The sequence below is a fragment of the Pezoporus wallicus genome, unplaced genomic scaffold (assembly GCF_028554395.1).
Source record: "Pezoporus wallicus isolate ANWC-B61680 ecotype Strahan unplaced genomic scaffold, APGP_CSIRO_Pwel_v1 contig_6732, whole genome shotgun sequence".
NCBI classification, from domain to species: Eukaryota; Metazoa; Chordata; class Aves; order Psittaciformes; family Psittacidae; genus Pezoporus; species Pezoporus wallicus.
In genome coordinates this window covers 1,318,030-1,333,171 of record NW_026638638.1, presented here as the reverse complement: position 1 = coordinate 1,333,171, position 15,142 = coordinate 1,318,030, and the positions used below count along the sequence as shown (strand labels likewise).

The following is a 15,142-nucleotide window of genomic DNA, read 5'->3' as shown; positions in this document are numbered from 1 at the left end:
TCTCTTCACCTTTCTGTGATTCCATTCCCCATGTGTAAAGTAGAGATAACAATATGTAACTTCAGATTGTGCCTTGGATGACAAATTCAACACAACTCTTTAGGGTTAGCTTACTAGACACAGTAGGAGTGAATATAAAAAGGATCGTTCATTGTCTTGCTAGTCAGAAAGAACTCTCCTCCCATTAGACTGAACTTCTCAGGAATAAGTGAATGATAGTATATTGTTGCAATTACTCTTCTTATGCATGTACATTTTTATTTGCCTGAGAACAGGAGTATGTGCTGGGAACAATTATACACTATATATAGTGTATATATACAAATATACACTATATACACTATAAGTATAGCACTATACAACTTCCAGTGATTGAAGGGAGTTCAGTCTAAACAATCTAAACAATCCACTTCTTAAATCACAACAAATTTGGAATCTCTTTCTTGACTTTATCAGCTGAGTGCTTGGCTCAGGATATGTGGGTCATTACTTCCTCATTCTTCAACATAAAGGCAAACCGGCAGCCTGCTTGGGATTTCTTTGGACTATTTTAAAGATCTCCAGATAATCTTCTGAGAAACCATACTAGATCATATCAACATTTCTCTAAAACTCAGCTCATAGCTCCTGTCAGTACTTGGTTTTCTAACAGTAGGCATGAAAAGCTCAAAAATGTCAAATACCTGGAGTGTTTATTTACATACTGTAATGAGTAAAAAGCCCATATTCTAGATTCTTGCGTACCCTGAAAACCCGTTCCTTTTATCTACTTCTCTTGGACTGCAATTTCAGCCATTTTGGGACGGGATGGAAACCTTTTTCCTAAACATGGCCAAATTGCATCTTTAGCTCTTTCAGTGCCCTCACAGTTCTAGCTCCACTGAATTTATAACATTAGTCTAGATTTCCAGTGCTGTGACAGCAAGCAGAGCCTGTCTGCCAGCATACACACAGACTGATCTCTGAATGGAAAATGAGATAAGAAGTGAATGGTGCCTCAATTAATGGTAATGCAGAACACCCTTGGGTAATGCTCAGGGTATAGAAGATACTTAGAAAGGTGGGAGAATAATGAAAAATTTAGAATGAGGGCGCACTGGGGGACAGTTTTAGGTTGTTCTTTTTTTCCCTAGCTAAACATTTTTGTGGTTTGTCCTAAGTGCAAGACAGCTTGCACTTAATATCTCCTTCCCCTACCCTTGTGATAACTTTGGCAACAGAAAAAGATCATACATGTGAAATGACAAAGTTGAATATCTCAGTGATTGGAAATGAACTGTTTACATTAGCGAAGAGCTGCAATTTGGAGAAGGAAAGAAGCCATACCCTCGGGAACACAGGGATGATTTGTACCCTTTTAAAATCCTAGAAAACCAAGAAGGGCAGATGAGCCAAGAGCTATTTTGGGGGTGGGAAGAAGGGCGGAATGCCCTTCCTTACTCCAGGGATCAAAAAAGAAACCATTAGGCAAAACTAAAATCATGACTGAAGGACCAGAGGCTCTGGAAAGGGAAATACTGGTACCATTGTTCATCAGCACAGAGAGAAACGATACCTCAGAGGTTGGTCCCCCCCAGAGCCATAGTGGATAATTTCTCAGTGTCCCCTCTCCCCTCTCCTCTATTCCACCAGCCCAGTCCCTGTTTGCAATAAATACCTTGGACTGTCCTTAGCACGGGAGACGCACATGAGGAGCAATAAGGGATGGAAGGGAATAAATGGGTTCACTGCCATGCTGAAGAGAATGCACACTGTTCACTGTTGTTAGTGACATTCCTAGAGTGGTCTCTTCCTACACAACTGTTTCCATAATCAGCTTTCCATCTGAATGGTGCCCCTTTGACAACATATGCCAGTAAAATGAACAGCAGTAGCACTCTGCAGTATACTCTGATAATTCTGTGATGAGGGGAGAATGTACTCTCTGTGCACTTTGAATCTGTACCCCAAATACAGAAAGGATCTGACAGCCAGGCTGCATAAATGTGCAGCAGGCTCAATAAACATTATGTAGGTTCAGTTACCTGAGCTAGAAGATGTGACAACAGTGGGTTTCAGTTCCAAGACAGTGCAGTTCAGCAAAAAGATACTGAATTTTGTAACTTTGTTGGGGGATTCTTACTTCAAATTAGACTGAGACTATTTCATTGATAACTGCAGGTATACACTCATATGACTCAAAAGGTTATTTAAAAGCCACAAAAATGGGCTAAGAAAGAGAGAATCTAACTATATTTTTTTTTATTTTAAGTACAAGGCAATTCACAAACTTTTAGTATTTCTGGCAGTTTACACCAACTCGAAAACAAAAGAATATTATCAAAACTCCTAGGTTTCAAATGGATACACCAGCTAAGCTGCCCCTTCATTGCATATGAAATTTCTGACAAAACATAGCCTAAAGACCTCAGATACTAAGGGAAAAAGAAAAAGAGTTCATGGGTCTTCATTCCTTTCTGCAACAGCCCAGTTTCCTTGAAAGTCTTCCTCCTAAACACTCTCAGATAAATCACAGATAATGACAGACATCAATGCAGCTCAATATTTCTACTTTGGTGGACAAAAGTCAACAGTTACTAACGAGAGTTCCTCACAGTTATAAATGCCATTAACTGGCTCTCAGAATCCTGCTGTTTCAAGAGGAGAGGTGACATTGAGCTTGCAGGGCAAAGAGGAGTGAGCATTTACCAAGTGAGTCAAAGAGAAAAACTTTAAATAAGAAGACCTCTAACGAAAGCACTGATTGAGAAGTGTGTCTGCTCTATGCTGCCTTTATTTAGATGTCAATGGGATTACAGTTAAGCTCATTTACGACTTGGGATTTTTTTCAAAAGGGTAGGTATACCAGATCATTATTTCTTGCACTGTTTGGTCTGCATTTAGACAGCCAGCAGATATAGAAAAATGAAAATGAACAAACTGAGATTATCTACTGCCAAAATATGTCAGTGTTCCCAGGTTCTGGGAAGGCAGACAGAAGCAAGATGGCAGGCCAAGAGAAGAAGGTTTCTGCTCCTGGGAGTGGGGACAGATGGAGCTTCTTGAGCACGCAGCTTCCTGAGGGACCAGGTTTGGCCACCAGGAACTTAAAAACTGCTGTTTGCATCTGCTGTGATGATGGGAACAGTATATATCTGTATGTATTCTCGGTAAAAAAAAGCAGCACTGCACCTCTAGGGAAGCCCATTTCTTACTGATAGAAGCAACCCTGCAGAGCCCCAAACACAAGCACGGATCTTGCAATACAGGGACAAGAGTCCCTGTTTTGAAATGCTGGCTTCCACTGACTTTCAGGTGTTACTGAGCTTTGTAGAGGCAACATCCTAAAATCATCAAACAATTTAACTTCCTGTTCAAGCGTTGCCATTACAGTGGTTTCACTTGGCTGTGTATCATGTGCTGCGGAGGGAGGAGGAGAGAAGTTTTGTGAGCAACTGAAGGTGCAGCCTGGCCCCACAGGGAAGGAGGGCTGGTGGTACGGGGCCCTGGGAGACGTGACAGTGCCTGGAGGGGGTGGGGACAAAGCATTAGGCCCACCGTTAGCACCATGCTCTTGGGGATCGTCGTGGTGCTCTGCTTCATCCCCACTGCTGATGTAACAGGTAACAACCCCCCCACCCCACCCCATTTCAAGCCTATCTGCTGATTTTCCTCATTGTGATGATCAGGGGAGAAAAGGACTAGAATAGCTTTGAATTGACTTGCAGAAATCATTCTGTGTTTGGATGAAAGGGAACAGAGAGAGTGTGCTGCTAAGACTGCATATGGAGCAAATTGATATTACTAAGAAGCTGATTTTTTTCCTGCCACAAGTATCCTTGCAAGATAGGATCCAAAAGATTTCTTTTAATTTGATTTGTCTTTAGATGCATTTGGGAATTGCATGCATAGATAGAGGAGGGTTTATTTCACCTTTCCCCAGCTTTACAGATTTTGCTCACAAGTGCCTACTCTTTAGGGGCAGGGAGGTTGAGCAGACCTGATGCCAGTGCCTCTCTTGGGTCACCCTCTCCACCACCCCCAAGTCTTATGTGCAAAGCTCCAGGGCCCACTATGGCCCAGCTTGGTGTGATGGGCTGCAGAGCTGAGCCCACCCACATCTTCACAGAACTAGAAAATAAAAGGACCAAAAGTGGAGTTGCTTACTGAGCTCAAAAAATGGGAGGATGGGGATTGCTTTGTTTAGAAATTTATTGTTATTCACGAGATACCTTGCTTCTTTCTGAGAAGATCTTTAACAACATAAAATATCTATTTGTGATTTTGAAATCCTGAGTCTTAGTGAATCTTCTGAATCTTCAGTTGTGGTGGCTGAGGGTATTTTGCCTTGCCATTGTCTTGACGATGCAGTGTTCGTATGTTCAGAGTTAACAAGGCTTTCCAAGGGGTACATCAAAATGCAAAACAAGGCAAGAGATGATGGCTTTTGCTAGGATAATCTTGAGACAGACAATTTTTTAAACCACTGGCCTGCGAACTGTTATTATTGGGTGCTCTCCAAATATCGGTGTCTTGTATTTTACAGGGAAGTTACAGATAGGAACAAAAATCTGTTTTCCAGCATAAAACTTTTCACATATAGAGCATCTTTAAAGGTTTGCTTTTCCTGATATGAGAGATACAATTGAATCTGGTTTTTCCTTATTTCTCCCTTACTGTTCTATAATTCTTTTCCTCAGTGAAGACATTGTAATTTGCATGACACCATGATCTACATTTCTTTAAGAGTTCATAGGCTTTTTGTTTCTTCTTCTTTTCCCATGTTTATAATTCTGTGTTTGCAACATTCTAATTATTTCCACAATGGGCCCCTGGTTGTCAGAAAAGAAACTGATTCCAGGAAGGAACAAGTATCAGCAATGAGTTAAACAGTTCGACCTTTCTCACTTTTTGTTGGCTAAATAATTACCTTGCTAGAGCCTGTAAGAGAGGCAGGTATATGTAGTTGCCTGTCCCATGAATTTTGTGAAATTAGTAGTGTCAGTGGCTTCCCACTGCAGTGTATCACGAATTACCTCATTGTTTTTCTGACCGCATAACCTTCTGGCTTATGGTCTCTGGGTGTTAAAATCAACCTCTAACCCACTAGGGTTACCAGCATGCAGAAGATCTATGAGGTGAGGTGAGCCAAGACTAAGGTGACATCAACCAATTCTTGTTTAAAAAAACCAAAATCACAAACTGACAAGAAACCCCCTGTGTTCACACTGGGTTTTTCTTGTCAGTTTGCAACAAGTGTCAACTGGGCTTTGTGTAGTAGTATGTTTCCTGCAGTACTCACACCTGTGTAAGAAAGATCAGCAGAAAACAAGTCTATAACGGCTACAAGGGGAAGCTCCCTCCAGCTGCACATTATACACATAGCTGGGTGACCAAAAAGCAAAGCAACAGGGAAAGACCCACATGCCTGGGAAAGAGAAGTTAAAGTAATTGCTCAACAGACCACCAGCAGCAGAACTGGAATACCTTTTTTATAGCACAGCTGTGCAACTTTCTGTTTGTGGATTAAATAACCTCCTTTCAGGTTTTCACCTACCACCCCAGCAACTTATCTGGGCCATTTTTTTTACTTTACTTATAGAAATCCCAACTTCTCACAGATTCCTTGCTCTGGCAAAAAGCTCCTTGAAGTCAATTGGCATGGAAAAGAAAGAAAGGAGAGTACAAAATATTTTTAGCAGAATATTTTTTCCAATAGCTGATGATGATTCACGGAAAGTTCTGGAAAAAAACCCCTCAAAATAGTTATTTTCCATACTTTGTCGACTCTATTTCACTTTCTTGGCAAATAAAAAAGGAAGAAAAAAAGTCAATGAAGTTTTGGTTGTATCAGGGGTCCATGATTAAGGAGTTAGAATTTTATGGATATTATCCACGGATGGCACTTTTTTTTCATGATGCAAAACCTCCTCACGTGTCCGGCATGGCAAATGAGGTATAAAAATTCTTAGCAAACCTTTTGAGATCTCACATACCATTGCATACAAATCGTACGATCCTGGGAAACTTGTAGCCTCTGTACACTGACTTAAATGATTTTACAGTTTTAGACTTCACAGCTTTTTGAAACTGACAATAATTTTTCATAAGTGCCATCATCTTTACTGGGTAAGGCCAAGATACAGATATTTATTACTATGCAGCATGACTGAACACAGCTCTGGAAATGGCGATCATAGCCCTGTTTAGGGGAAAGCGTACACCAATGGAAACACATACTAAATGTTTTAGAGTTTCACCATTCCATTTTAATAAACCCAAAGTGACACTTACAAGAAAAAGTACGTAGGCAAAAGCAGTCTCAGCCCATCTTTGCTCAGAATGGTCCAGATACAACTAAGAATATAATCAATTCCTATTCAGATCACAAGTGAAGTAAGGGATGTCTGGTCTTACTTTGTCTTATCCATGAAACTAATACACATTTTGGCATGATTTACTTTCTCCAATTCAAAAAACCCAAGCCTGGAGGAGGAAGCAGGCCAGTCTAACACTCCTGTGTGGGGTAAGCCTGCCTTGCCCCTGCTGGCATTGCAGCCCAACTGATTCCTGTGCTACTAATTAGTTCCTACAAATGAAAACCAAAAGATCTTCCTCAATTTAGACTTGAACTAGTAGAGCCACTTTGTGAAAACAGATTTGAGTGCTTAGCTTAAATCATGTAGGAGAAGTCTTCATTTAAAGTCTTCACAATCACACTTTTTCCCAGTGCTGAGCCATGCTGCATCCCAACATCAGCAGCATGGGGACAGGTTATCAACACACAGCCTGCACGTCAAGGCAAACAGACCAGACCAAAACCCCAAGAGGTGGAAATAAGTTGAAAGAACTTACTATTTTAGGTAGGTGTACCAAAAGAGACTGGTTGCAAATTAGCACAGTATTATGACAGGGACATAAATAGCCCAAAACTGTAGCCAAATCGTGAATCTCAAGGCATGAAGCTAGGTACTAAACATCAGGATTCCACATTAGCTGACAACAGCAAAAGGTGGCGGGAAGTTGTTGAGGTCTGCAGATGAGTCTAAAATAACTTTTGAAGGTGGTCCCTCAGGGATGAGATTTTAGTGCTCTTTGTCCTTCCTTTGGCCATAGTGAAAATCTGAACAGGCTCAGCAATAAACATCCATTAGTTTTCTATAAGTATTTGCAGCAAAAAACAGGCAAGCATTTTTCTGAAGTATAACGCTTCTGCAAGCCTCTGTTCCAGGATGCCTGTTCTGGTTGTAAACTCTGTCACAGGGATTGCATACACCTTTAGAAGAGACCTTTTCTGTCTCAGTCAGGGTTGTACTGGTGGGCACTATTGCAGTGCAAATCAGAATAAATGTCTCGAGCGAGATGTGTAGAATTCTGCTGTGCTAAAGGTAGAACAGTTCTATTGCAGACAAGTACATTGCCACTTAGGCCAAAGATCAATTTTCTGGCCAACAAAAATATGATGAAATACCTTGTCTAAAGGGGTGGAATCCAAACCTCCCCCTCTTTACTCATGCCTTATAAGCCCATGTGAGAGCTTTTGTTGGAAAATGCTGATTCGATGAAACTGAAATGTTTTGTTGAAATGTCTTCGTTTCAATGAAAATTCACCACAGGCAGCAGCTCAAGTAGAAACCTGCCTTGTCTGTTATTATTCAGTTACTGCTCAGTTCCGGGACTCCATGATCTGTGCTTTTTTCTGCTGGAAAGCCTGGAAATACTCATCCTTCATCAAAATAAGAAGTTTCATAGTGTTTGGGTTCCCTGCAAGCATGGGAGTTCAGAGCTGCAATGAGCCCTGCTCAGCCCCACATACTAACTATGTTGAACAAAGAAACACAAGGAAATTAGACCACAGTCTTTCTTTGATAAATCTGCGGCAGTAGAGCATTCCCTGTCTCATGGCTTCCTGATCTCATGAGCAGAAAAGGATGTTAAACAAGACTTTCAGTGAGAAAATGAGCAACTTCAGCAGTTTCATGGGTTGGGCTGATAACTAGAGAACCTGCTAGCAGTGGGTTGTTTTTACTGCCCACACCCTATCACTAGTCTTGGCCATCTCATGCAGCTCTGTGTTTACTTTACTCCCTGGATCACATTCATCCCAAAGGAGTATCCTGTGCAAAAGGCCAGGGTACTCCATCTTCTTCTGTGGGTATAAACACACTAAATGTAGCTTTCTGGTCCTAAATATTGTTAAACATGGTGAAATACTTGTTTTCTGGGCATTCTGGATCTGGCCTCTGTCCCATTCATTTCCCTTACTAGCCTTTTCTGAAGTCTCATCACCTGGATTAATTAGAAAGAATATAGTTTTTGCAGCAGATTTTCAGGACAAGAGATAGAATTGTAATTCTCACAACCACAGCAATTCTCAGGGATCTATAAAAGGCTACTAAGACCTCATGTGAGTCGAGCTTGCATGAAGAGTTGCATAATCATATACACACACAAAAGGGCTGTCTTTTGTTCTGGCAAGTTCCTAGCCTGAAAGCCAGAACTCCCGTCCTCTTACTTACAGGTCACCATTTGTGACCACCTTGTCACCAAAAGTTGGGCCTTGTTTGTACAGGATGATTTTTCTTGAAAGAAGTTGTCTTTCTGCATAGTCCTTGCAGTGTTTCATTGTTTGGCAGGTAGTAGCACAGAGGTCTCTATGTCAGAAAACATTTCCTGTTTATGTATTAGTCTGGTCAATTCAAATTGAATTATACCTTCATGCGATGCTTTTCTGCAGGCCATTCAAATGCTAAGTGCCAATGCAGCATCAAATTAGTCAGCTCCTGAGTCCTTTGAGAGATTAAGAATCTACTACAGCTGCTAGCTAGCTAGAGAAATGACTTATTTTACATTAAAATGACAGCAGTTCATGCTTTCAGTGCTCATTGTCCAAGGTCCAAACCTTTGAAATGGTTCAGCAAATCCACCTGCAAACTCTTCAAGTCTGTCATATGATTAAAAAGCAAATGTATAAATAATATTCTCTTATCTGACTGCTAAACTCAGCATTTAATTCACAGCATTTTCACTCCATAATGTCTCCTGGGAAAATGCCTGCTAAGGAAAGGGTAGACTAAGGTGGCCTTATAAGTATACACATGCACACACATTGCAGAGTAGCCTTCTGAGCCCTGATGCTAAGTATTTATCACATGGGCCACTTTCTGTACCAGTGTTCTGTTTCTGAAGAAAAACACTCTTGACTTCACACTTTCCCCTAGTGACTATGTAGTTATTTATTTAAAGGGGAATTGCAGCAATAAGTGCTCCTGTGAGAAACTGCTTCTGCAGCTTGGTGGTTATGTACCCTGGTAGGAAGTGTCAGCAAAGGAGATGAGTTGTGGAGAAGAGTTGCATGGGAGGATGTGTGGCTCTGAAGTGTTTCTGTATCTCATGCAGTATTTTATAAATAAGTGTTTTTCTCACTTTCTCCTCTCTCTTCCAGAAAACAAGATTTTAGTAGATCAGAGTCCTTTGCTCACTGTAGCTCACAAAAACGCAACTCTAGTCTGCAATTACACATACAATGGAACGGGGAAGGAGTTTCGAGCTTCACTGCACAAAGGAACAGACAGAGCGGTTGAAGTTTGCTTTATTTTATGGAACACAACCAAAATTAGCAGCAATTCAAATAAAGAATTCAACTGTGAGGGGATTCATGATAAAGACAAAGTCATCTTCAATCTCTGGAATATGAGTGTCAACCAAACTGACATTTACTTCTGCAAAATTGAGGCCATGTATCCACCCCCGTATGTCTACAATGAGAAGAGTAATGGCACGGTCATTCATGTGAAAGGTAAGCTGAGAACTCTCTGTAGGCCAGTATCCTCCCTATACACACTCTCTACATGATGGCTTAATGCAGTTAGTTTCCTTTAAAAAAAATTAAGTTGGGTTGCGTGGTAAAACTACATCACTGCTCCAGATGTCCTGAAGAAGGTGATGATTAATACAAATAATTCATTGGAACAAGGAGTAAATAAGCAAAGATTGAGGGGGTTGCTTTCACGTACTTAAAGTTTTCTTTGTTCTTTTCCCTGAAGAGACACCCATGCAAATACGAGAGCCTCAGTCTGCAATTCCTTTGTGGACTATGGTGGCAGTGACTGGAGTTCTTGCTTTCTACAGTATGCTGATAACCGCAGCTTTTGTTAACTACTGGGTAAGAAACTACTATTTTCCTTTGCTCTATGTGCTCTTTGTCCTAGTTCATTTTTTAGTCTATACTTGCTGTGCTTACCACAAACTCACTGATACCCCTCACCTCAGGATCACAGTGCTTCTTCATCCCCGCTACACCCCAAAAGAGGTGAAACACCAGATGCTGTTCAGGTGGGCAGTCAGGCCTCTGCAGTAGAGGGCTAAAGCAAATAGTACTGCCGCAGTGCTGCGAGTGCCCAGCACACTAGAAATACTGTGACACAGTCTCTAGCTCTGCCAATTGTCTGTGTCAAGGAAATCCGGCACTACAAGCATTCCTGGAAAACCCCTTTGAGCCTAGACTGAGAGAAGGAGCGCACCTACAGTAAAACTATCTTAGTGAATGCTCAGTTAGCCGAAGGCCATCTGCACCGATGCCTTGTGCCTATCCACCAATTCCCTCAAGTACGTGATATTTCTAGCAGCTTGGCTGCAAGCAAATAGGAGCACTGTGATCTCAGTAGTCCCTTGTCTGCCACTGTACATTAATGCTAAAAAAGCTGAGAGTCTTATGGCTCATTATTTTTGCTTTCTAATCTCTCTGGAGAGTTGGCTGGCCAAGGCCACATCCAGTTCTGCCTGGTGGAGTACAGAGAGAGTGAGGTGTGATGGAGAGGCAGCAGGAGGACATCTTCCTAGACAAGTCTTAGGACTGTGATCTCCCAGAGCTGATTTACACTAGTTACTCCATGTGGAAAAGACTTCAACAATGATCATAGACAGCTGTGTTCCTTGCATTCTGCCCTTGTCCTGTATCTTTGTCATTAAATAGCAATTATCAGTACATTAGGAGGTAGCCTGTAAAAAGAGCCCAGAGTCCCTGAGAGGTTCAATGTGTGTATACAGAAAGCCACTCTCACTGCTGGTTGAATATTGAGATCTGTTAAGCATTTCACAAAAATATGCTTGTTCAATATATAATTATTTCTGATGGAAAACATCAAATGGGGCATTGCCATAGGAAGATGCAGAGGCAGGTCCTTCTTTGTGCCCTACTGTGGAGGCTGACTCCTAGGAGAGTTGAGAGGATTACAGCAAACAGCTGATGGCATTATGATGCTGTGCTACAGTGGCTGTGCCTGATGAGACACTGTAGATTCAAATCCATCATTTACAATCTGAACCATTTTCTCTGCTATATTCATTTGGTACCTAATGGCTACACACTTTGCTACTAACATGTCTGCCCCCAGCAAGAGTGGCAAGGCTGCACTGTGATGTGTGCCATTCACTACATCAGGTTTTACCTGCTGTTATCTCTGCTGGAGATATTCTCCTGATAATATGTACTCAGAGCATGGATATATTTAGCGTGTTGCTGAGTATAAATACAGCTGCCTAGAAGACATTGTGAAAAAAAAACTCCTAAAATATGATACTTGACAGCCACAGCAAGCCTGTTTCACCTGAGTTCCTGAAAGCAGCTAAAGATTCCTCCATTTACATAACAGTTCTGCCTTCCCTGGAGGAAAAGGCTGCTTTCCTCTCCAGAAGCATCAGTCTTTGATCCTGTGACAGTCCAGCATTCATTCATGCTAGCAAAATGTCTTTCTCCCAAGCAAAATTGCCTTTTAGGTGAATTAATAATCATATATTATGGAGTTGAACACATGCAAGTAAAGCTTTTGTATCTACTGATATATATACACCACCTGCATTGCATGACTTAAACAGCATGTAACTTACAGTGAACACCTTGCATATATGTATATATGATTAATATAAAAAAGCTTAAAATGTTTCCTAGTAACTGCCCTACTCTATATGTACAGCATAACTCAGCCACCAGATTTTCTAATACAAAGCTCCTCCAATTCTGCAGCATCACAAGCATATTGCAGCATATGCAAATATTTATGTACCTAAGAAGGAAACGTCAGTATAAGGGAGATTTACAAAAGAAGGTATAATCAGTATTGACAAAAAAGCAAGGAAGCACTTTACCTAGCCCCTGATCAATAAAGCCTTCAGCTACACAGAAACACCAACCTTATGCACAGCCTGCAGAAGTCAGAGGCTCAACTGCTGCTGTAGCCACAAACTTCCTCTACGATTACAGGCAAATTATTTCACCTGTCTTCTGCTGCTTGCATTTCTGAGACAGATGATGCCTCCCTTGTCTCACAGGGACATTATAAAGCAGGAATTCAACAGTGGAAATGAGATTTTTGAGGCTCAGATAGTGATACAAATAGAAGATTAACATCAGCTTTGATTCTTTTGCACCTCAAAGGAAGGCTTAGAACAATAAAGGCATTGTATGATACTTCTGTAAATGGTAGGCAAACCATGATACACATATCCTAGGCTGATTTTTCCTGCTTCTTTTTGAGTTAAGCTGATATCTTTTTTCCTCCTAATAAAGGAGGACAGCCTTCACTGTTCAGGCTGCATTGCTTCTGCTGAGTCACTTCACAGCTGAGAATTGGTGGTGAGAGGCACCAGCCTGTATCCTTGGAAAACTAACTGTAAATCTCTTGGCAGATAAGCTGGAGACGTACATTCAGGTTGGGCAAACTCCATAGATTATTTTATGAGAATGTGTGTTCCAATCTTTCTGTAAATGCCCTTAAACCTGAGGCTGCCTAATAAGTATGTCTGCTTCCCTGAATCAGGAACTAAGGTCAGAACTGTCCGTAGTTAATATGAGAGTTGGGTGAGACGATTTGTTAATTCAAAGAAGGAAAAATTAATTAAATCCATTACTAACTTCTCTCAGGTCTTCTTAATATTCAACCCCCCTCTGTTCAAAGGACCCCTGTTCCCCTTCTTCATTTCCCTTCTCAAGTGCTCACCCCAGGCGGGACAGACTAATTGCAGAAATGTTTTCACACTTCTCTTCACCCTTTTCCCACAGCAGAAATCTAAAAAGAACCTGTACCATCAGAGTGACTACATGAACATGACTCCCCGGCACCCACCATACCAGAAGAACAAGGGTTACCCGTCCTATGCACCGACACGAGACTACACTGCATATCGGTCCTGGCAGCCGTGATGATACTCATCAGCTGACCTACTAGTGGCCTTGGGTGCTTCTAGGCAGTCACTTGCTCTTGGACATGGAAGGACAGCCTCTCATTTTCTCATCATGTTTGTTGTTATTGATCATGGATAACTACATCACAGCAAGTATTGGCTAAACTTTGATATAATATACTAAAAGAAAACCAAACAAACATAAAACCAAGGGGGAAGTTAAAAGGACTGTTTTCCATGATGGCTGAAAATGGGATACAACTTGTGATGAGGGTTGTCAGTGGGTAGGACAGAAAGATGGAATCAGAACTCAGAGCTGGTCTGCTCCTAACACTTGTGGTTTTGCCTAGCTATTAGGAGACCCAGAACATCTGACCTTTCCCAATAACTGCAGCGTTAGACTTAACCCTTAGTTTCCTTTCCTGTATGTCTAATCCTCAGACACCCTTGTTAAATATGGCAAAATGCAAAAAAAAAAAAGTATTTTCTTCCCTACAAGACCAGGGCACAGTCTGAACTTCAAAACACATGCTTGAAAGAAAGACTGAAAAGTCAGCCAAGGTATTAGGCTGTGACACAAATGGGCTGCCAGGACAAATCAAGCTGATAGAAAACTACTAAACCTTCAATATGTGACCCCTTAGGTTGGATACTTTGCTATAAGGCCATTTGAAGTCATGGCCAAGCAAATCCACAGAGTGAGAAAGTAATCAACCTAGAGACAAAATAAAGACAATCAGGAGAGGAAGAAAGATCTGTCGTCATCATGAAGAACCCCATTTCTGTTTTGTTTGCCTCCTACAGCGAGGGAACAGAAAGTTGTATGGGAAGCATTAGAAAACACAGAGGTCAGATCTGGAGGAGAGCTTTACCTCCTTTTTTAGTTTTTGTTTCTATCCAGAAGGCATTCTGCCGAGTCCTCCTGAAAACGCGTGCACATCTTCCAGCACCTAGGCCGTACCAGGCGGGAGCTCTTCTGAAAATCTGGGTCCAGACATGAGCAACTAATGATCACTTGAATTTTTTTCCTATAAGCACCCAAGGTTTTGGGTTGTGAGAGGGTACTTCATTCCCACCATTGTGAATCAGGAATGCAAGCGCTCAGCCACCTGCAGGAACTGCTCTAGGCTCTTCAAGGAACTTTTTGTTGACTGGAGGTTACCTTTCTGTCTAAAGACGTTCTTCAGGAATGCTCCATGCTGGATTAGGACAAAGTTTTCAGCAAAATCTGCTTCATCCTTTCAATTAAGCATGTTTACATTAATAAGACATCCTAAATTGTAATTGGGATTGTCTTGGCATCACATCCATTTTCACACTGAGGAGTTGAGGTTTATTTTACAGTGACTAATATATATATAATTAAATAAAAAATAAATCAGATTTCCATCTTGAAATAAAATTAGGATTGTGCAACATTCCTCCAAATTGGGTTAAGCAGATTCTTTCCCTCTTTGGAGGGACATTACAAAAGAAGAGATGTGGAAGTGTGGCAATAATCTGCTTGTATCGCCACAAACCATGTTATTGGAGGGTGCTACGCCACTTCTATGCAGCAGTGACTTGCCTGAGCACCCACTGCCGTGAGGCAGTGCTGTGTGTTTGGTATAGGACTGTGGTCTTGGACCCAGCAGGCCCTGAGAGCACTCCTCTGGGTCAGTTCAGCAAACCCAAAAGGTTATGATTATGTTTCTTCTCCTTGCCCCTCACCACATGCACAAACCCTCCAAGACTGACATTTTTTTCACATAAACTTTTTACCCTCTCTTCCTGAAAAGCCCCTTACTGTGCCTTTGTACCACAGCTGAGGCAGCAAGGTGCAGGTGCAGAGGGCAGAGGGGAACAAGCCAGACAGGACCCATGGCAATCCCTGCATGGTCCCATCTTGGCTGATCTTGCACTGACTGGGGGAATGCTAATGCCTTGCCACCTTCCTCCTCACTTGGAGGAGAGATGTGGATGATCCTGTGCCAGCGGCATC

General features: G+C 41.6%; 1 protein-coding gene across 2 annotated transcripts; it reads left to right on the top strand.

The window, feature by feature from the left end:
* Positions 1–3,413: 3,413 nt before the first annotated feature.
* On the top strand, positions 3,414–14,504 carry CD28 (CD28 molecule). Of its 2 annotated transcripts, none has more exons than XM_057411744.1 (4): positions 3,414–3,602; positions 9,425–9,778; positions 10,026–10,144; positions 13,043–14,504. In XM_057411744.1, the coding sequence occupies exons 1-4, from the start codon at positions 3,548–3,550 to the stop codon at positions 13,178–13,180; spliced, it is 666 nt and encodes a 221-aa protein (XP_057267727.1). In that variant the 5' UTR covers positions 3,414–3,547; the 3' UTR covers positions 13,181–14,504. The 2 variants fall into 2 exon arrangements, with proteins under 2 accessions (XP_057267727.1, XP_057267726.1); XM_057411743.1 differs by having other exon boundaries at positions 13,040–14,504.
* The last annotated feature ends 638 nt before the right edge of the window (positions 14,505–15,142 follow it).